The sequence below is a fragment of the Nicotiana tabacum genome, chromosome 18 (genome assembly GCF_000715075.1).
Source record: "Nicotiana tabacum cultivar K326 chromosome 18, ASM71507v2, whole genome shotgun sequence".
Classification (NCBI taxonomy): Eukaryota; Viridiplantae; Streptophyta; class Magnoliopsida; order Solanales; family Solanaceae; genus Nicotiana; species Nicotiana tabacum.
The window spans coordinates 69536161-69559443 of NC_134097.1; the positions used below are offsets into that span (position 1 = coordinate 69536161).

Sequence of the window (23283 nt, forward strand, 5' to 3'; positions counted from 1 at the left end):
TGGAGCATATTGAAATGACCGTACGTGTAAGACTTGAGAAAACCGTGAATATGTAGGGGGTGGGCTACATATACATTTAGGAAAATTACTAATAATAATTACTAACTAGCTAATTAGTAACACAGTATGTGGGGGAAGGTGTATAATAAAATATATATGTAAGTATTGACTTAATACAAATTTATAAAAAAATATGGCAATTTTAAATTTTCGGTCTAAAAATTTCGACACATGCACTAGGGAATTTTCACGGGGATGTACTTGCAGCTATTTCCCTAACAAACTCCGCAAGAAAACTTCTGAGTTTCATTAAGTTTTTGCCAAACATTTCATGCGAATATGTAGAATTTTCTATGGAAAAATTCGCAGGTAATTTACATGGAAATTTAAAATCCCAGGTAATTTTCATGCAGATTCAAAATCCTCAAGTAAATTACCTGGGGATTTTTCCATCGGAATTTTTTCGAAAGCAAAATCCGCAGGAAGTTTCCTGCGAATTTTCTTATGTAATCCCCAACAAAATCCCCATGTAATACATAATTTTCTCGTAGTGAAAGTATCTTCTGTCATTGGCATCATGAAAATAAAATAACGTATATCAAAGAGATCAGTTAATTTACTTGATGCTTAAATCATGTTCTCTTATATATATAAACTAGCTTTGGCAGTACATCATGAAACATTTAGTTTATGAATGTCTCTGCTTGTAAAACTCAATATGCTAGATTTGCTATTTCATGTTAAAAAAACTTTATTCCCTTGAAGATTTGTTACACTCCAGAATAGAAAAAAGGGAGAACTGAACAGTTTCATGTTTATAAAACATCATTTTTTTGGGTTTATGGAGAGCATTTTCATTCTTTTCTAAGAAACCAGGCAAGTCGTCTATTGCTAACAACTTTTTTTCCTGTGAGGTTCTTAGTGTTAATTGTGTTTTTTCTTTTTTGTTGCTATTAGAGCACGCTTTGAGGTTGTCATGACAGACAGCAGTGGATCAGTTATAGCAACATTAATAGGTGAATTAGGAGAGAAATTTCTTGATATGTCCGCCGCGGATATTTGTGAAATAATCTCCGTAAAGGTATGTTGTTGATGGCAATTGGAGAAACTCTATTAAAATTATGATACTGTGAAAGCAACTGTACTCTTAGTTCTTTCTATTTTGTCTTCCTTGATGTCTGCCTTTGGGTATACTGAAATTAGGCACAGATTGGTAAAACCTTTACTTTGAATGAACGAAAAAGTAAGGTGTCTTTTAATTTCTTGTGCATCCCAAGTATTTTATAGGCTAAAAAATAGTATATTACTTTTGACCACCATCTTGATGTGTTAAATTCATGTTTTTCTCTCTTGCAGAAACAACCATTACCTCTTGAACATGTTCGACAGCGTCTTACTCATAGACTCTTCAAGATACAACTGCGAAAAATATTTTCTAGAACTTCTGATATGCAGTTGTTCATTGTGTCCTACTTTGTCAAGGAAGATTTGTTTCAGTTGCCCGGAGCAGTTGCCTCTGAAGAAATTGGAGAAAGTAGTAACACACTAAATTGGAAAATGTTGCAATAGGGAAAGAGCTGAAGAAAGAGTTAGAAAGCGGAGAAAGTAGTCACTCGAATATAGAAGAAGTTACACCTAGAGAAGAGCTGAAGAACGAGTCAACTACATAAGGTAGTTCTTCCACCAAGAGGGAGGAAACAAACTGAACTGGATAGCCCCCCCAAGAAAAAATGAAGGTTAATAAGCTTTATCTCTACTTTTTCATTACTCCTTTTAACATGCAGAATAAATAACTCAAACAAAACTCAAAGAAAAATAGACATAACAATGATGGAAGCACCTGACAAAGGTGAGGGAAAATTAGAAGATTTCCTCTTTTGATCATTAACATACTCTTTAAGGAACCATAGTGAAATCCCAGCAAGAGTAACTGCTGGACCACCTACTGTAACAGCAGTTCCTAATGGTACTGTTTGAAAATTTAAAATTGCATCCATTTACTCGACTTCTGTTCTCAATAACACAGGAAAAATGAAAATCTACAAGCTGAAAACTGAAAGTATAAAGAGAATAGTAAGAAGAAGCGGAGTGAAGTTGGCAAGTATGGCTATACATGGAATAACAAGTGTCAATATAAACAAAAAAGTTCTTACATTTTAGAACTTGATATCCCACAGTGTCTGACTATCCCTCACTCATCATTCCCTTAGCGTTTTTCTTTTTTCTTCTTGTTGTGAGAAAAGGATGAAAATGGGGGGAAATGAGTTAAGATTTTATCAAAGAAGTCGTCTTTAGATTCAATTACAGAACGAGTCACCTCAGCTTATTCTTTCATTGTCTCCTTTACTTAGCATCCTATTGTTCGTCAAGTAAATTAAGCTTAAAGAAAGCTGAAAAGTTTGAGTCTGAAATAGTGTAACTTTTCTTTTCTTTTTTAAAATAATGATATTATCTATTCAGAACTGTGTGAATTTCTCGCTTGGTTACCTAGGACAGTGTAACACCCCACACATTCAGATTAGGTATGAATGAGTTAAAGGAGTAGTAAGGTTATATTTTGGACATATGAAGTCCTATCGAGATGATTATGGGTGAAAATAGTTATTTTAAAATCAATATGGAAAGTGAGGTGCATAAGATTCGACAAAATCGACTAAGTTTGCAGAAGGTCCGTCTTCCAGCAGATTTTAGTGAAAATGTGTAAGGAATTTGGGAATACTTAAAGCATGAAAGTTGTAGGCCTTTGAAATAGCTTTCCAACTATATATTGTGTATCCCAAGCGGAGATCTGTGCAAAATGTTATGCTCGTTTTACAGAATAGTGTGTAACCACAGCGTTCGGCCGCATTTGACCGTGACCGCAGTCGTGAGGCAGTGCTCCAGCAATTTACTGCGGTCAGGCCTACTGGGATGCGGTGTCCGACTTGGGAAGTCATTGTTTTATCCATATTTCGTCCCCCACAGCCCCAAAACATAAAAACTTGCTCTAGAAAGGAAAACTCTCAAAAACCTAACTCCTTAAGGGTCCCTCCACCACCCAAGGTAAGTTCTAATGGTGATTCTAAGTTAATTTCAATTTCCCAACATCTTATTAACATGGGTAAACCATCCATATCATTAGATATTCGATTGGGACACCATTATTGAGAGAAGAAACCCTAGAACTCAAATTCAAGAAGATTGAACGTCAAAAAGGTAATATCTTCACCCTCTAATTGATTCTATCATTGAATTAATGATTATAGACTCTATTTCATGAGATATGAGTTAATGAGTTTGATAGAAAATCATGAATGGTGATAGGTTTGGGTTGTTGATTGGTTATTATTGGTTATGGGTGTTGATTACCTTATGAGTGATAAAGAATAATGTTGATTATAACCATTTGAGACTTTAGAATTTATCTAGGAGCAAGATAATGGGTTATTGGGTGTAGAGACACCATTAATAAGGGCTATGAAGCTTTATGCCACCGAGTGTTTGATAAAATGCCTAAGTGACCAAAACATGACTATTGTTGCTAATTTGGAATCCTTTTGACTTGTATTGATATAGATTAAAGTTAAAAGGGTTGGCGAATGTTGTATTATGCTCAAGAGCAAGAAGTTAAGGTATGCGAGGATAACTCTCTATGTTTGGGAATGTTAATGATTCTCCCTACACTTCGTTTCTTTTATGACGTATTAATTGCCTCAGAAATATAGTTAAGCCTAGTTCCTTGAATAGTTGTAGAACTTCTATTCTCTAGCTTCATAACTCGTTCATGACTTTCATTCTGAACGTTGTGAGCTTAGTTCGCATTCAATATAGACTTGGGTTTGATGTCCCTAAGTCTCAGTATAGCTTACTCAGTATGTCATAAACAGTTGAAGTTCCAGTGTTCATAATCAGTTCAAGAATACATGTCTCATTCTAGTCCTATTCAATATTCCAGTATTATGTAACTCAGTATGACTCAATATTCCAGTATTATGTAACTCAGTGTGATCCAGTATTCAAGTATCATGTAACTCAGCATGATTTAGTATTTCACTATTATGTATTGCAGTATGATTCTCAATTCCTAATTTTAAATCCCTGAATGTCGAACACCTGTATTTGGGCCTAAGGCCGCAGTTACTGCTTTATGCATCTTTGGGCCTGAGGCCGCAGTTAATGCTTTATGCATCTTTGGGCCTGAGGCCGCAGTTATGTATACGTATACTTGGGCCCGAGGCCGCAGTTGTGCATATATATATATATTGGTCCTGAGGCCGCAATTTAATATTCAGATAAACAGGTTGTTCATCATTTAGAAGAGGGAGTATTTATATCTTTACTTCCTTTGTTCAGTTCAATTATTAGTTATCATTTCAGTTTCAGTTTCAATAGTTATCAATTCTCAGTTATCAGCTTAGTTTCAGTTTCAGCATTTATAATTCTTTCTTTCAGTTGCTTTACATACCAGTGCAATTCAAATGTACTGACGTCCCTTTTGCCCGGGGGCCTGCATCTCACAATGCAGGCAATAATTTACTGGTTGATGATTCAGAGCGCTAGAATTCTCGTACCAGCTATTTGGTGATCCCCAGTTCTTTCGGGGCATTATCATTACTTTATAGTCTTTCAGCATTTAGAGATAGTTAGTATTTTCAGTACTTCATTAGAGGCTTCATTGACTAGAGTAACAGCTAGACAGAGTCGCAGACTTTTCATATTAAGCTATGTTGACTACAAATATGTTTCAAAATTGTATTAGTATTTTCGCACTTTGATTTTTATCATTCAGACTTTCAGTATATCAGCATGTGTTAGTTTATCTTCCGCATTTAGTATGTTATGATATCACATGTTGATTCAGCCAGTCAGTTGGTTCGCTCGGTCACATGTAGTCAGGCACCGAGTGTCGTGTTACGTCCAGGCCCAGGTTCGGGGCGTGACAGACATATTCTTCTATTTTTTTTTTGTGATATGTGGCTTTTGTGTTGTCTTTAGAGTCAGAAAATGGTTGTCCAATTAGCTCAATCCTTTTATTGTCTTCTCACTAACAGCAAGGGGCATAGCTCTTTTTTCTCCTATTAGAATTCGTCGGAATAATATTACTTTTTATGAATCTCTAGTATTTCATTTTGTTATTAGAGCTCTCATAAGTTGTGTATATATTTTAATGATAGTACTTGGTTGTACACTCAACACATATGATCCAATTCATATGTCCAAAAAAATAGTAAATAAGCTTACCAAATTTCGCTTACCTGCCTGTAAAGTATTATTTTTCCTATAAGATTCTTTCAATGAAGGCCCTCTTCTGGATAAATTTAGAGCACACCATATTTCAGCAAGTTCCAGTAATATTCCACTGATTATGCGTGAAAAAGACTTCGCTAAGCCCGTCAGTTAATATAGAGTAATTGCTGCTACATTCTTTATACCTAACAAGCAGTTGCTTATAATGCCATTCTAAAAAATCTATATGTCGCAATTAGGTTCTGAATTTTCTCCTATTACACAATATGCTTTTCAATATAAAATACTGGTATACTTCAGTAAAAACATTCTCTAGTATGAGATTCCAATACTTAAATATTTCTCTTTCGCTCTTACATTTACCCTTTTCTTTGCAATCTGCGCATATAGACATCTTTTGGAGCTATGTACATACGTGTTTCAAACCCGCCAGCTTATGTGCTATAGGTATTGCAAATACAACCTACTACCTTTTTTTTCTACTAATTACTTTAGCACATGCCATTATTGACATCCTTTTGTTTTCCACTACTACAGAAAACATGGACAATGCGCTTCACTTTGTGCAACTTACTGGCATGTACATTTACATTTTTGGTTAGCCAGTAAAACATAACGGTCCTATAACTTATGTAAATAGTGCTTGCTAAAGACTCACCAGTAAATATGATCCTTTTGGCTTGAATTTGTTTTCTTTGTTTTTATGATATATCCAAGTTTCTAAATAGAAACAAAGTCGTTGTTTTTCCCACTGGTATGAGAAACAAGAAATTTGCAATGATAGCAATCAGTTTAATGCAGTTAATTCGCAATAACTTAAAAGAGATTGTAATATTACCACTATGTTAATGATAATATGCGCTGCGAAAATGCGATAAATGATACAAATAAAAGCGCATAAGGAATTCATTTTTAGTTGCTTCTACTGCATAAATATTGATTAAGCTTGTGTTCAGAGTCCACTTAAAAATGCGATAAACAAAATGTATGAGGCAGCGATCGCGATGGGACTCGAACCCACAATCTCCCGCTCCGGAGGCGAGCGCCTTATCCATTAGGCCACGCGATCACTTATGATACTCATGCTCTTTAAGATAAATACTCGGAAACAGAACAAAACACTAGACATTAATTTCATTAATTATCACAAATGTACTTTTTAACACACGGGAGCGGGAATTATAGGGGTGGGGAATAACTATGTAGTTTTAGGATATATAGTTTTACATAAGGGGTTACAAAAATAAGCAAAGAAAATTCTAACTACTAGGAGTAAGATTCTTAACAAGGTGAGTTCTCCAGAGACGATAAAACAATAATAAGGTGGAGCGACCCCTTTTGCCGCATTTCTCTCCAAAGTTGAGTAGTGGCGGCCTTCCACCATTCTTGGCTTCTTTTCCTGATCTGGAAGTAGTAGTAGTAGTATCAATAGAAGGTAATTCATCATGAATATGACCCCCTCTTTCAAGTTTTGATATAAGCTCTTCTACTTCTTCCTTCTCATTCATCTCCTTCACGTGATCGTCATCAGCCATAAACTTATCTCCTTTTCCATGGCGCATATCATCACATGGCGTATTCTTGTCCTCCTCATTCCGAACTTCTGATGGTTCATTGCTTTGTACCTGATCAGATTCTCCACTTATTTCTTGGTGAATATTGGCCTTTGAATCATCCACATTAGTAATGTCATCCTTTAATATATGATCAGGTTCGGATAGATCATTTCCATCAGCGGCGGCCATTCTGTTTTCTCTCCTAGCTAGTATGTATATGTTCTTTTGTTGAGGGTGACGGTTGATTCGGTAGTAGTTAGTCTACAATCTCAAGTGCTATGTACATATGACACTAGACGTCACAGAGGAGTATTATATATATAGACGTATCCAAGGGTTGGTAGCAGTTAACGAATCGGTGGCAACTATTGGTTTTGAAAGAAAGCATCTCTCTGCATGAAACGTTATGACCAACGCTCACTAGTCGCAACCCATGGATTTTCCCAATTAAAACACTCTGGAATATAGTTATCGAATCGAAATATACCATTTCGCACTTTTATAAACGTACCTACTTTTGTTACTATCGCATTGCACGTGCAGCAACTATAGGACAAATACTTTTTGAGTCCAACACACAATCATGCAAACGCCTCGCTTCAAAATCTCAACATTCTTTATTTATCAACTTGAATGTGCTTAATACCTTAATTCGAGTAGAAGACTAACTTTGCATATCAGTCTTACAAATGAGTTGTGGGATACAAAAATTTTCGAAAGAAAGACAACTCGTTGCAATGTGAAAATTACTCAAATCCATTCTTCGTCAACTTTGTTAACGAATAAGCTAAAGGCTTTCAAACTGGTGCATAAATTGCACTATGCTTGTTGCTCATTATAGAATAGAAAAATTGAAATCGTCATCAAATAGTTAGAATAAGTTCAAATTAACCCCCTTAACCTTTAATAATTTGGAAATGATACCCCTTCCACCTTCTGGATGGGATCAATAACTACCTTTAAACAACATTTTTAGTGAGCTTTAGAATTTTAATACAAGAAGCAGTACTATTGTCTTTTCTTTTTGCGACAATATGTTTGGTCTCCCCTGCCTAGTACATTCACACTGCAAACATCCACATCTACCACGATATCGTCGCATATAAGCAATAAAAACAAGTCATGACAGAACGGGATTAAAATGCATCCCCACCCCACCCCACCCAACCACCACGAGAGACCGCTGACCTATTTATGTGCTCAATTAACTCCCAGAAAGAGAGAAGGGTTCCAAAAAAGCTAAAAAGTGACCGGGATCTATATTTCATTATTCGAAGATACAACTGCTGCTGTCATATTCACCAATAAGAAACGGACAAGGCAAACCTTGTAATGTCACATGTAGATACACTCATTAATAGCATGCTTGCATCTATGCTTCAGATGTGGAGACTGGTGCATCTGGATGTGCCCCCCATTCCGTCCACGAACCATCATACACGGGAACATCAGTCTTTCCAAGTCGATGGAGCCCCTACAAGGATGAACAAACTTTCAAGATCTCCTTGTGCCAACAAAAAATCAAAATGGGGTACCACACAGATTTTACAAGGAGATCATCTTAAAGGGAGAAATGGAGAGCTCGACTAACCAAGGCAAGTATGCAAGCCGTCACCCCAGTACCACAAGAAGTTATTACAGGCTTGTCCAAAGAGATACCTAGAGAAGAATAGATTATCTTATATAAGCAACTGAAAAGTCAAGATAATTCACAGCATGCTTCAAGTATACCAGATGCAAAATGACTAAATTACGTGATTGAATGAAATATGATTAACTCCTTATTTCAAAAGGGGAAGGTTTTTCAGATTTACCATTACATTGAAACTCGAGATTGTATTAAATCCAATTTCGTACATATGCAAATGCATTAACATTTTCTCCCTACGGAAATCTATCAATCAAAGGGAAGCTGTTCTTACCTTCCTGATCAAACTTTTTCTTGAGCTCTTCAGTAGATAATAGTGTATGAGAGCCATCCAGCATCTGCATGCAATCACCATAATAAAATAGGCATAGATGATTACAGAGCTTAATCTAGGAGTGAGTCAGCAAGGATCAATCTAGGAAAATATGAAATTCGCGGCAGAACTATTACCCTTGTTTGTATTGTGGGTTTCAACAGATAGTAGAACTCTACTCACATAATTAGAGAGTTTAATCCAGAAATTAATCAGTAGGGATCAACATTGAGAAACAGAAATTTGTGCTAGAATGAATACCTCAATACCCTTGATTGTATTTAGGGCTTCTAGATAGTGGAACTCTACATACTACCTAACAAACTCTACATTGCTGGTAAAAAGAAACAACACCACGTAAGAAGGCGGTACACACTTAGGCACTAGGTGCAACATGCAATAGATGCACCCTAAGGGGGGATGAAGAAAGGCATGGCTCATTTTTCAAGCATTATTTACCAAGGCATGAGCAGAGGGTAGGATTCTCTTACCTCAATGTATCCACAATAACATTGGAAGACATGAAGCGAACATCTATCAAACCCTTAAAGATTTTACACACTTGGTCACTCTGGTATTATTGTAAAGGGCGATAACTTTCATCAGTATCTATGTGAGTAACTGCAATATCATGCCCTAGATAAGCTGGATTACTAATGATTAAAGCCAACTCCCACAATTAGTAAATTCAAAAGGCCTTAAATGCCTCTAACAAATAATCTAACCAGTTAAAGTCGAAGCCCTATTATTCCCATTCATCCACTGCAGACAATGGCTTTTAGTAGAATCACTTCTCTTTTACTAATAGACCTTCACCTGTGCAAAAGGAATGCACTTGCTCCCAGGTACATGACCACTTCTTATTCCTTTTCGAGGCTCTGGTGCAACACCATCAAACCTGAAAGGGGAAGCACAAATCAGAACTTCAGATTCAATTCGATTTTTTGTAAACTGAATTTTAGAAAATTCAATTCAGACACTAAAACAGTTATCTTTTATCAGGTGACATTAAACGGTTTTAATAACCACAATTCACAGTACTTGACTATAACAATGGATTTTGAATCCATCTTGTAACAGCAGATGTATTAAATTTTAGAAACCCAACAAACACTATGGTTCATTCACAATAGAGCACAAGTGTTCACGTACAAACTTAAGTTACCTATGTTAATAAAACATATCAGCATCTTGAAATAAAATCAGAAAGTATGCATCTCATCCTTTCATAAGAAGTTTACATCCATCATATCCAACTTAGCACAAAAATGTATGCAGGGAAAAAAATTCATTTTTTAAGCTTTCCTTTCTCTTATATAGTACGGTCTAAAGTTATTTCTCCAGACAAGCAAACTAATTAAGAAGAGAGCCAATTTAAATTTATTTCTCATCGGGCTTAACACCATTTGAGCTCAAAAAGTAGATGAATTAGCTGGTACGCTCTATTTTGACAGTCTCTTCTCCCATATCCTAGACGGCCACTGTTCTTGTACGGCACTCTGTCTTCTTTATCTTCTCCACCAATCTGTCTCTCGTCTTTATTTTCTCCATTGGTGCCAGGATGAATCCCATATCAGCACCAGAGTTTAACACCGTTCAAATGGGGTAACTTGGAGAGTCCGTGTAACATAGGATATAATCACAACATTTTCTCCATTGTTGTTGTTGTTGTATTGTGTCTATATCACTTGTGCCTTTCTCTATGGCACATCCATTATAGGCCTTCCCCAAAAGTTCAGATTGGTAGTGTCGGCAGTCACGTGAGTAGAATATGTTGTGTTTCATGTTATAAGAGAGGACACAGGTAACATAGACTCACGTACACGTTACGTACTTCTTTCAACCTTACTAACTACTTCAAGGGCCTATAGATGACGAGACATGCCAATAGGTATTACTCACATGTTCTATTTACTTGACACTATTTGACTATGTACATGCCATGAATCTCTTTTTAACCCACTCTCACCAAGGACTTTTAGATGACTGGACATGCCAAAAGATAGTAATCACACCCTCTATACTCAACATTATTTGACAAGGTGCAGAATCACTATTTCTTGTATTATGAACAAACTGTTGAAAGAAAGCATCAGCTTAAGGTCTTAAGTTCTGTTGTAAATTAGGCTTCTATTCATAAAGTTAATAGAGCAAGAATTAATAGTGTTCCTCCTTTAACACAACAACAACAACGAACCCAGTGGAATCCCACAGGTGGGGTCTGGGGAGGGTAGCGCGCAGACTTTTCCACTACCCTTGGGAGGTAGGGAGGTTGTTTCCGGATAGACCTCCGACGCAAGAAGATGAAAAGAAACAATAGAAACAAGCAATAACAACAACAAAGGCCAGAAAGATAATATCCGCAATCTGAGAGCCATAAAAATAGATGCAACAACAGCAAGATACTAGGAAATAGAAGCAGACGATAGTAAGAACACAACATGTAATACCAGCAATCTAAGGCAAGACACTATCAGACTAGCCCTAAAAAAACTCGGTATGGAACAGAAAAACACACGACTACCTACTAACCTCCAACCCTAATACTTGACCTCCACACCTTCTTATTATAGTGTTCCTCCTAAAAAAAATTGAAAGTGTTCCTCAAATTGGGAGGGAGTATGACGGAAGATTTAGAGCCAAAACATAAATGACACGAAAGACCCATGTTTCATCTCATCCAAACATATTTGAAAAAAACTTAGCTATTTAATGCATTAGATATTAAGAGATTAGTTCTCCGACAAAGTAAAGTACCTAGCTTTGGATCGAGCATCTATATGCTGATATGTTGTCTCTTCAATGTTCTTCCTAACCTGTAAATATAAACATTACATCTCCACATCAAAAGAGTTAGAATTATGGTCAACAAAACCACATATGCAGTTACTACGGAAAGTGTATCGAAATGACCTGACATTACACGGAAGGTGTTAAGAGGAGATGGAGTAGACCTAAAATCACAAGGAAGGAAGTCGTATTCAACGACCCACAAATACTTGGAATTAATGCAGTTGTTAAAGATAGGATACAATAGAAGAAGAAGATCCATATAGATGATATCTACAATTTTAGTCTTATTAGATAACTTCTATTATATTATAATTATTACTATTATTTATATATATTTAACTTATTTTTCACTTCCATTTTTATTTGATATGATGATGACATAAGTTGAACTTAAATGGAGAAGTGAAGATTTATATAGCGGACCCCAACTTGTTTGGAACTGAGACATACTCGTGTTGTTTTATGGGAAGTGCATCGAAAGAACTATTGAAGATAAAGATGAACCAGCTAGCTTGCAATTTGAAACACACTACATTACGATTTGTAAGTTCTGTGCATGATCTATCTGTTTTAAATTGCACATTGATGGGAAGAAATGTGACTGGATGCTAGTGAACAGAATACAGCTTATATATTGATATCCATGCAATTACCACCAGTTCAATAGTGTATGGCTATACACAGCTCCCAACAAGAGCTGTAGGCAGAAAGCACAACCAACCACACCAACCTGATCAAGGGTCCAGACGAGGTTTGGCTGAAACTTGGTCCGAAAGGTAATAGGTGCAACCTGCAAACAAAAGTTGTTATGGTAATATTCTTCATTAAAAAAAAGTTCTTATGTTGGTATTAAGTAATGTACAATAGAAGTAAAATTCCAATAAGCTGGACTGTATGTGGAAATAAAAATTAATAAAAGGATGCTTTTTCCTCCTTGAAAAAAGCATTTGAAAAGGCATCAAGTGCTGCATGACCAAGACTAAGCCACTTCAATCCCTCACTCTCCCACCCCACCTCTTCATGAAAAAATAAAGCAGTCAAGATACAGGAAATTCTCAATCATCAAATCGTTTACTCTTCAGAAAAGAATAAAGCATTCAAGAAAGAGGAAACTGTCAAAAATATCAAATTGTTTATTTCCTTTGGTGCTTTGCCTCATAATTAAACCTTTAGTTCCTTGAAACTTCTTTTGGCACTGTGACCCATAAACATACCTCTGATGTTAGATTTAGACCTATGGACTAAAAGAGACTCAGTGGCTGCCTTCTATCCTGGGTGGGACCTTTGTCTAATCGTATCTATATTCAGTAACATATCTTTCATAAAGTTTATCAGGTGATCCCACTAAAACAGTGGATAACTACCTCCGAGTTATCAGCTTTATTTGTTCTCCTCTAAAGGCTGAAACTACTTTTTTGTGTGGAGAAAACTCATGATCTGTCCTCGTGTCCTCGGGTTGCAGAGAGATCTTGGCACCACTAAATTGTATCCTATTGCTTCAAAGATGCCATGCTATAGGGTTAAAGAAAGATTCTTTTTTGTACCAATTTTCTGTTCTAACATACATGAGTAAAATGCAGCACGGAAAATAAGCTTTTACTTACCGTCTGTCCTTGATATACTTTCTCTATTGCTTCACTGGCAGCGCTAGCTTTCAAAATTGCGTCACTAGATGCACTGGATTCAACATCATATCCAGAAGCACGCCATCTTGGCAAGCCACCATCTAGAACCCAAACTCTGTCATGTCCAAAAACTCGAAACATCCTGATTATACATGTTGTAATTTTTGAGTCATTTTGGACAAAAGGAGCTTATCTGCTGTTCGCAATAATCAGTTAACTCACCACCATACACGAGCTGCGCTGAAAATGCCCTTCCCATCATAGACAATAACCCCATCTTTGTTCTCGATTCCAAGAGCAGACACAGCAGCTGCAAATGCTTCTTCGGATGGCAGCATATGTGGAAACTGATAACATCAAAAGAGAAATGAAGCTTTGTATACAATAAAAAGAAGACATGATCTATCTCACATGCATGTTGGATAGTTCGGTGAAACAGCTCTTATGGTATAGAAGAGATGACTTGAATTGAAAATAGGGACGGAAGAGTAGTAGAGATACTGACACCAGAGAAGATGTCCCAAAATGCAAAAGATTACATTATGCAGCAAAATATTCTTGTAAAGAAGAAACAAAATTTGGACGAAGAATATCTTACATTTGAAGTACGATCAGATATGCCATCTACATCAAAGAAGAGTGCTCCTGGAATATGTGCAACCTGTTCAAATAGAAGTAAGTAAATCAATACCGCAAACACACACACACACAGATGAACAAAAAAAGCACACAGGTGACTAGTAGAGGACGGAATATTCCGTCTATGAGTACTTTCAACAAAAGGCATGCGGGCATTTGAATCAAGATAAAGTAGTTCCATTCAAGTAAGTACTAGTCAGGGGGCAGCACCTGATACTCTTGAAGTGGGTTTCTCTGCTCATCTGGCATGTACCAAGATGCATCCAACACCTTTAAGAAAAAAGAACAAGAATAATCTCTAGGTTATCTAAGCATTGGAAAAGAACCAAAAGATAAATGGTTTGCCCTTATATGTCTAGAATGACCAGCATCACCGTCCTAAATGACTTTGAATTCCCACGGGAAGGAACAAAAATAAAGAGTTCGATCACACACCTTCACATCAGGCTCTTTGAGGTTTGCATGGAGCCAGTCAACTGAAACAACAGGTTCATTGGTGGACACAGCTAGTGTTGAGAATGTTGACCGTGTTCCTACCCTTGATGAAGCCACGCAACAAGTAACAGAACCCACAACCTTGTAAGAGAAATAGGTTGGTGCAGCTTGGGAGTAAAATGGTTTCTTCTGCAAGGATTAAGCAAATGAGGAACATTTCTTTTAACAAATTAAGCAAATAAAAAACATACTGGTCAGGAAATTGGCGATCTACAGGCAAAGCCAGGTGATAATGCTACCTTGATTTACGGGAAATCACAAATTTGTCATGGACTTCAAGGAAATAAATCCCTTCGATCAAAAACTTATTCATACTCGTATTAAAAGGTTAACTAACAAAGTACACTCTGAAATTGTAAAAGACCAGAGAAAGGAAGCAAAGTCATCAATTAAAATCAGATTGACTGATGAGATTGTAATTCTTTTTTCAGATAAAAAAGGGAGATCACAATTGATCGAGAATTATGTAAAACTGTGTTCATGTGCCGTGAAAAAGACAACAGATTTGGAAGTCAGTTAGAGTACAAATATATAGACTGATAGACATATGAATTTCGCCTAAACTATGATCTTATAATCAGCTATTTTGCATCTCAAAAAAGTAATCAGCTATTTTAGAAGAAAGAAGAGGACGAGACGACACAGTTTTGGAGGGCTGCGATCAATTTCCCTCAATGGCCAAGATTTGCTTGTTCCAATATATAAAACCCATTGTCCGGTGTGATAAAGGTGTATTCCGGTACTTTCCTTCTTTCCTCGTGCGCTCTCTCTCTTTCTCTTTCTCTTCCTCTTCTTTCTCTCTCTGAACTCCCCTCTCACGTTCTTCTCCTTCTTCCCTCCTATTCTTCTATTATGGATATTGCCCCTCCATTTCTATTCTCATTAAGCTGAATAACATGTGTATTTCCATGGCTGGTGAATTTGGTGATTGAGACTGTTCGAGCAATTTCCGAGCTGGATTAAGTTGAAGTTAGGAGAGAACTACAATTAATTTTTTGCAGTTATAATATTTTTCTATTGTAATTGTTGAACCAATTGAGTGGTGTTTTTTCCAGTTTCATTGTAATATCGAATTTGGAAGGCGAATAGAAGTGCAGTTGCTATTTTCCTTAAATTGAGCTATCGGAACCATAACATATGATGCAATTGGGTTATTAAATTGCAAAAAGTTGCTCAGACAGACATATGACATGCGACAAGTAAAGAGAATCTGACCGGCGTCTAAATGCAGGCATACGAAACAAAAACCATTAAGCAAATCGAAAAGGCAATTATAATCATACAGCAACTAGGGCAAACTTACGTTGAAGGCAGAAAGAAAGAATTGAGGCTTGTAGAAAGTGGAAGACTTGAGAAAGCGGTGGGCAAAGAGAGTCCTGGATAATAGCCCCGATGCCATTTGAATTCACAACATATATGAAAGTTTAACCAAACAACTTCGTATTCTTCCTAGTTGTTGAATTGAATGCGAGTAGATGTCTGCAGCTAACCCTAGTCCCACTACTCAGTAGTGAATGATCGACGAGTCACGAGCACGTGTGTTAACCGCCAGCGTTCTAAAAGGATTCCCACGAACTTTAAGACGGCGTATTCGCAAATTGACCTCAATTCATCCCTCCTCTTTTTTTCCTACTTCCCACATACGATTTTTTTCACTTTTTTTTACTTTTTCCCGAAAATTTTCAATTTTTACTTAAATATTAATATTAAAAAATTTCAAAAATTTAAGGAACTCCAAAAAAAACTATTTTTCAAAATTTTCGCTCAGATCACTCACAAAATCCAAAATTATATTCATATCCAAACACAACTCTAATTTTTAAATATCATTTTCACTTGAAAAAATATCTAGGGGTGGGCATAAAATCCGAAATACCAAATTCCGAACCGGACCGAATTAATTCGGTATTTCGATTTCGGTACTAAATTTTCGGTATTTTAGTATTTCGGTACGGTCCTCGGTATTAGGATCTTGACAATTCGGTATACCGAAATACCGAATTTTTTAAAATGATGCAGGAGCAGACTGATTCAGTTTCACCATCTCTTTCACTAGTGACTCTGCATTTGTTTGACATCCTGATAGTTCTTTTGGATAAATAGGAATGGTGATTTTTAGATTGTATTAATCTCTCAACTGGGTTGCTAGTTTACTTGTGAAGAGAGGCGGTAGTGTGGTGCATTTCTGTATTTTGGAACAACTAACTTAGGTTTTCTGCTATTCCCTTACCTGGGCTTATGCAGAATCTCAATTGTAGAAGCAAAATTGTTTAAATTGTTACGTTCTTCTGTCACCAATAGTTATCAATTACCAGCAAAAACTAGTTCTTAGTTTTTATTTTGTTTTAAATAAGGTGTTTTCATTGAAACAAAACACACTCGTGCACTCTTGGATACTTAAAATTACAAACACTACTGGATGCCTCTATCTGCTTGAACACTTTGTTAATTAACTGTCTACTTTGTTTCATGATCTGAAAAGTCAGCATTGAAATACTTTCTCAAAGTTTAATTGTTTCCAATTTGGTGCTACAGTATCGAACCAAATTAATAAAGCGATTATTAAACCGAAACCGTACCGAACCAAAATAAAAAATACCGAACCGCACCGAAATAATTTGGTACAGTATTTGGTATACATAATTGATAAACCGAATACCGAACCGAAATTCTTAAATACCAAACCGAAATACCGAATGCCCACCCCTAAAAATATCTCACTTTTATTTTGGAATTTTACAATTCTTATGTCCAAACATCCACTTACTTTATTTAAATAGAATAACACTTGACAACACCAATTTGAGCAGTTTTTTTATTGACACAAAATTTAAGGGGAAAAATTTATTTTTGAAATCAAACAATAAAAGACGAAAATGATATAGCAGAGAAAAATAGAGACAAAATTCTTATTGATTTTGAGATGAATTATAATGGAATAGAACCCCTTTATTTATAGGGAAAGAGTGACTTAACCACTAAGTAATAATCCCTAAAATCTCTCTAAAATATAGGCATTCGCCTTAAATACAATTCTACTTATAACACTCCCCCTTGAATGTCTATTCAACAGATAATGTGCCTCGTTAAAACCTTAACTAAAATAAAATTCAGCGGGAAAAAAATTCTAAAGAAGGAAAGAGTACACATGATTAGAAATACGCCTTTTGGTTGCCTCGTTAAAAACCTTACAAGAAAAACCCAGTGGGACAAAACCTTGAAAGGAAAAAAGTACAACGTGTATTAACTCCATCTGATGAGAGCATCAATTCACATCCTTGAGCCATCGCAACCCAATCTTGTACACTAGCTTCTTGAAGGTTGACGTCGGTAGAGATTTGGTAAACAAAATCAGTCATATTATCAGTTGAACGAATCTGTTGCATATTGATATCATCATTCTTTTGAAGATCATGTATGAAAAATAACTTTGGTGAAATGTGCTTTGTCCTTTCTCCTTTTATGAATCCTCCCTAACTGGGGTGTCACGACCCGGATTTCTCACCCTTGAGAGTCGTGATAGCGCTTACTAATGTGAGCTAAGCAAACCGACTGTTTGAACGAATTATCTTTTTACCAGTTTTATATTCTTTAACAATTATAAAAGCAATAATGTGTAGACAGCGAAAATTACAATAAGCGGAAGAAATGCAGTAAACTATCTGGAATATGTGTCTAATACAACTGTTTGTACCTCGACCACCCAGAACTGGTGTCACAGTTTCACAGACGATCTAAGAATGCTACATACAAAGTCTGAAAGATTAAAGATACATTTTTTCTGAACTAAGGAAATGAAACAGGAATAAAGGGATTGAAGGAGATGCTAGGGGCTGCGGACGCATGTAGGTCTACCTTGGATCTCCGCCCGGACTGAAGGCAGCCACCCAATCTACGGATCAAATGCTACTGCTCCGGGATCTGCACACAATGCAGAGTGTAGTATCAGCACAACCGACCCCATGTGCTGGTAAGTGCCTAGCCTAACCTCAGCGAAGTAGTGACGAGGCTAGGAGCAGACTACCAAGTAAACGTGTGCAATTTAACTATATACAGCGGAAAGGAAGAACAGTAATATACAGTCAAGTATGGGAGGGGTAACATGCTGCGGGGGAACTATCAATTTAGAATAGAAAGATAACAGGTAATTGAAAGAAGCAACATATCTCAGATATCAACAAAAAATCAGAAATCAATAAGTGCACGGCACCACCCTTCGTGCTTTTACTCTCGTCCTCACCAAAGCAATCAAGTAATGAAAATGTGCACGACATCACACTTCGTGCTTTTACTCTCGTCCTTACCAAATAATCAATATAATTGGCACAGAATAGTACATCAGGCGGCACGACATCACCCTTCGTGCTTTACACTCTTTCCTCACAAATCATACACGGCATCACCCTTCGTGGTTTAACACTCTTCCTCACCCAAACAATAATCACAAATAATAGGGCAAGGGAATAAATGAAATTACAATAAGAATCCCGGCAAGGGAACAATAGTTCAACAATCAAATCCCGGTAAGGGAATAACATCAAAAGAAGCATCAACATCCCAGCTAGGGAGATAACATCAAAAATAACAAATTCCCGGCAAGGGAGATAATATAATGATTCTCTTCTCTTTTTCACTTTTACTTCTCAACTCACTTCACAACTTGAGTCAATGCTCTAAAAGGTTCAATTTCCACTTATACTTTCACGTTTTATTGTACAACTTGAGTCAATGTTCCTCAATGTTCAAATGTCACAATACTTCCACAAATTTTGCCCAACAATAGAAATCATCATCAAGGCATGAATAATATAACGAAGCCATAATAAACACAGTATAAGACTCACATGCATAATTGACACCAACGTATAGTACTCATCACAATGCCTATATGTCGTACTCGACAAATACCACATAGCAAATAGGACTCGACTCCTAATCCCTCAAGCTAAGGTTAGAGCAAACACTTACCTCGATGTCATGAACACAATTCAAGTCTCTACTATCGCTTTACCTCTTGATTCCACCACCAATTCGCTTGTATCTAGCCACAAGTTACTCAATTACATCAATAAACGCTAAATAAATCAATTCCAATGCAGAAAAAATAAATTTTCCAAAGTTTTACCCAAAAAGCCAAAAATTGCCCCCAGGCCCACATGGTCAAAACCCGAGGTTCGAACCAAAACCCGATTACCCATTCCCCCACGAACCCAAATATATAATTTATTTTGAAATCGGACTTCAAATCGAGGTCCAAATCCCCAATTTTTGAAAAACCTAGGTTCTACCCAAAACACCCAATTTCCTCCATGAAAATCATTGATTTTGAGTTGAAATCATGTGAAAAGATGTTAATGATTGAAGAAAACGAGTTAAAATTGACTTACAATCGATTTGGAAGAAGAGTTGTCTTTGAAAAATCGCCCAAGAGTGTTTTGGTTTTGAAAGAGTGTGAAAAATGAAAGATTTTCGGTTAAGTTATAAAATTGCAGGTTGCAGATGTCACAATTGTGAGCAGGGTTCGCAATTGCGAACCCACTGCTAAGTTCGCATTTGTGAGGTGGGAATTGCGAACAATGTGTCGCATTTGCGATGTCTGGCTAAAAACTAGGGGATCGCATTTGCGATCAATCCCTCGCATTTGCGAGGTAAGCTGGCCTGAGCTACATTTCACATTTGCAAACTCGCATTTGCGAGCCATGCGAAGCCTGCAGGCCTGCACTGAAACAGCTGAAAACCTGCAATTCTCCAAGTCCAAAATCCACCATGTGACCTATCCAAAACTCACCCGAGCCCTCGGGGCTCCAAACCAAATATGCACACCAACCTAAAAACATCATACGGACTCGCTCGTGCATTCAAATCACTAAAATAATATCAACAACTATGAATTTAGCATTAAAATCATGAAATTTTTTAAGAACTTCAAATTTGCCAAATTTCTCAAATAAGGTCCGATTCACGTAATTTCAAATCCGTTTCTTACCAATTTTCACAGGCTCGACTCAAATCAGATATAAGACCTATACCAGGCTCTGGAACCAAAATACGGGCCCGATACCAATGGTTTCAAACACTTTTCACTTTCAAAAACTCATAATTAATTCAACAAAATAATTTCTTTCAAAAATTTATTTCTCGGGCTTGGGACCTCGGAATTCGATTCCGGGCATACACCCAAGTCCCATATTTTCCTACGGACCTTCCGGGACTGTCAAATCATGGGTCCGAGTCTGTTTACCCAAAATGTTGACTGAAGTCAACTTAAATTCATTTTAAAGGCAAAATTCATCATTTTTCACAGATTTTCACAAAATGGCTTTCTGGCTACGCGCCCGGACTATGCACGCAAATCAAGGTGATGCTGAAAGAAATTTTTAAGGTTTCGAAATGCAGAATTAACTTTTAAAATAAGTGATGACCTTTTGGGTCATCACATGGGGTATGCATGATGCATTGTCTTCATACAAAATTGTGGGTAGTTTGTCATACTTCAAACCACATTTGTCTCGAATAAGATGTATTATAGACCTCAACCACACATATTCTCGACTTGCTTCATGAATATCAATTATCTCAGAATGATTACATTTAGTAGCTACAATTGATTGCTTAGTCGATCACCAAGATATGGCAATGCCTCCACATGTAAACACATAACCTATTTGAGATCAAGCTTTGTGTGGGTCGGATAAATACCCAGCATCGGCATAACCAACAAGATTGGGACTGCAATTATTATCATAAAATAAGCCCATATCGATAGTCCCTTTTAAATACCACAATATGTGTTTAATTCTATTCCAATGTCTCCTTGTAGGATCAGAGCTATATCTTACTAAGACATTAACTGAAAAAGATATGTCAGGCCTTATTGTATTAGCAAGATACATTAGTGCACCAATTGCACTAAAATATGGTACTTCGGGACCAAGTAGCTCGTCATTCTTTTTTTGAGGTCGAAACATATCCTTATTCACATCAAGTGATCGAACAACTATCGGAGTACTTAATGGATGTGCTTCATCCATGTAAAATCGTTTCAATACATTTTCTATGTAGGCAGATTGATTAACAAAAATACTGTTTGCCAAATGTTCAATTTGCAAACCGAGGCATAATTTTGTCTTTCCGAGATCTTTCATCTCGAATTCTTTCTTTAAATAATCAATTGTCTTTTGGAGTTCTATAGGGGTTCCAATAAGGTTTATGTCATCAACATATATGGCAAGTACAAAAAAAATTGATGTTGTTTTCTTTATAAAAACACATGTGCAAATGACATCATTTATATAACCTTCGTTGAATAAATACTCACTAAGACGGTTATACCACATTCGTCCTGATTGCTTTAGACCATACAAAGATCTTTGCAATTTGAATGAAATTATTGTAAGCACGTGATTTTTGCCCTATATGAGAAATACTCCCAAAAAATGCAAAATAAAATGATTTTCCTCGGTGTGCAATTTTGTGAGATTTTGTGCTATTTTTGGATAATTATTTGTATTTGTCTGTGTTTTCTTATTTGTTAAATTAATAAAAAATTACAAAAATATGTCGCATTTTGCATGTAGGATTTAATTCTACAATTGTTAGTAATTAAGTTAGTTTTACAAAAATTAAAATTACAAAAATAGGCATCTTTTGCATTTTTAGCATTTAATGTCCAAATAAACAATTTTGTGCTTAATTATTACTTAATTATGCGTTAATTGTTATTGGGAGTTAATTTGCGCTTTTATAACTTAATTTAGTTCTTAATAATAATTTAAGTACTTTTCTAATTTAGTTTTAGAAAATGAAAGAAGAAAAGAGAACAAAAATACAAAAAAAATCGGATTGGGCCACTTCTTCAATTGTAAGCCAAAGGCCCAAAAAATTGCCCAATCTTCTCCATGACCCAGTCCACTTCAGACCGGGTCGACCCGGTCCGCCCCATTAACCCAATACCCAACCCCATTCTTCATTTTTTGGTCTAAACACAAAAACAAAACAAAACAAAAAACCCTAACACTAACATCCGCCTCCTCCCTCCATCTTCTTCTTCTCCAAAACCTTCAACCCAAGATAACCATGGCTGCCTCCCATGGCATCGTCCAGTCCTTCGACCAAACAGTCCCCTCCCTCGTCGTCGTTGTCCGTCGTCAACGCCACCATAAAACGACGACCATGGATGCCCTCGCCTTCCAAACACCAACGTCTATGGTTGCCTCCTTCACCCTCCAGCTCGGCGACACGACAACAACAACTACTGCATCGACCATCGTTGTTGCTTCCTCCTTCCCGTTCGCGGTTTCAAGCAGTTCACCATGAATGCTGCTGCTCGACGTCCAGTTCCCCCCAGCTGCTGCTTCTTCACCTCCAAACAGACCTCGTCGCCATCGCTACTGCGTCGTCTACGGCAACCTCAGTTCCGCTTCAAGCTCGCGCAGCTGCTACTGCTGTCACTGCGTTCTCCATCTCCCAGTTCCTCCGAGTTGCTGCTGTTGTCGTCTGCTCGTGTTCGTTGGTCGTCTGCTTCATCTCCTAGTTGCTCCTGCTTCATCGTCCCCTTCCGCTGCGCCGAACTGCTGCTACTGCTTCGGCGCTGCTTGGTTCGCTTCTTAAATTCGTTCATCGTCGTGTGGTCGAACTTTGGCCGAGGTTCGTCGAGTCAGTCCATACACTCTTCGTTTCAGTTCGGTTAGTAGTTTTTTGAATTTTATTTTGTCCGTATTTTGTTTTGATATTTTCGAATCTAAAATCGGCAAATGTTTGTTTTGTTTATCGTTTGAATTAATTTTTAGTTCATGTTCATGTGTTGTTTGTTAAATTAATTTTTCAGATTCCAAATGAAAGATTAATTAATTGTTTTTCATGTTATTTCGTGTTTGTATTGTTGTTTAAGTAAATATTTGTTGGTTTAATGTTTGTTAGATTCAAATTGAAATTTAATTAATTATTTCTTCAATTTGTTTCATGTGTTATGTATTTTCCAGAAAATAT

The 23283-nt window shown here is 36.7% G+C and overlaps 1 protein-coding gene and 1 non-coding gene across 2 annotated transcripts; both read right to left on the reverse strand.

Moving 5' to 3' along the window:
- Window positions 1-6222: 6222 nt before the first annotated feature.
- TRNAR-CCG (transfer RNA arginine (anticodon CCG)) lies at window positions 6223-6295 on the reverse strand. The gene has a single exon. It is a non-coding gene; the product is annotated as a tRNA-Arg (tRNA).
- Window positions 6296-8154: 1859 nt separating this feature from the next.
- On the reverse strand, window positions 8155-15694 carry LOC107787523 (thiosulfate/3-mercaptopyruvate sulfurtransferase 1, mitochondrial-like). Its single transcript, NM_001325437.1, has 12 exons — window positions 15599-15694; window positions 14236-14424; window positions 14011-14070; window positions 13760-13822; window positions 13384-13508; window positions 13141-13303; window positions 12267-12326; window positions 11501-11559; window positions 9560-9641; window positions 8705-8768; window positions 8374-8441; window positions 8155-8256 (listed from the first exon to the last, which is right to left on the reverse strand). Exons 1-12 carry the CDS (start codon window positions 15692-15694, stop codon window positions 8155-8157), a joined length of 1131 nt encoding a protein of 376 aa, NP_001312366.1.
- Between the last annotated feature and the right edge of the window lie 7589 nt (window positions 15695-23283).

Bases quoted from the DNA above. Each gene is read 5' to 3' on its own strand.
- LOC107787523 (NM_001325437.1), bottom strand. From the start codon at position 15,694: ATGGCATCGGGGCTATTATCCAGGACTCTCTTTGCCCACCGCTTTCTC. The intron at 13,509-13,759 runs GTAAGATATTCT...TGATGTTATCAG, and splicing joins TATCTGATCGTACTTCAAAT to TTTCCACATATGCTGCCATC. The intron at 12,327-13,140 runs GTAAGTAAAAGC...TTTTGTTTGCAG, and splicing joins AAGTATATCAAGGACAGACG to GTTGCACCTATTACCTTTCG.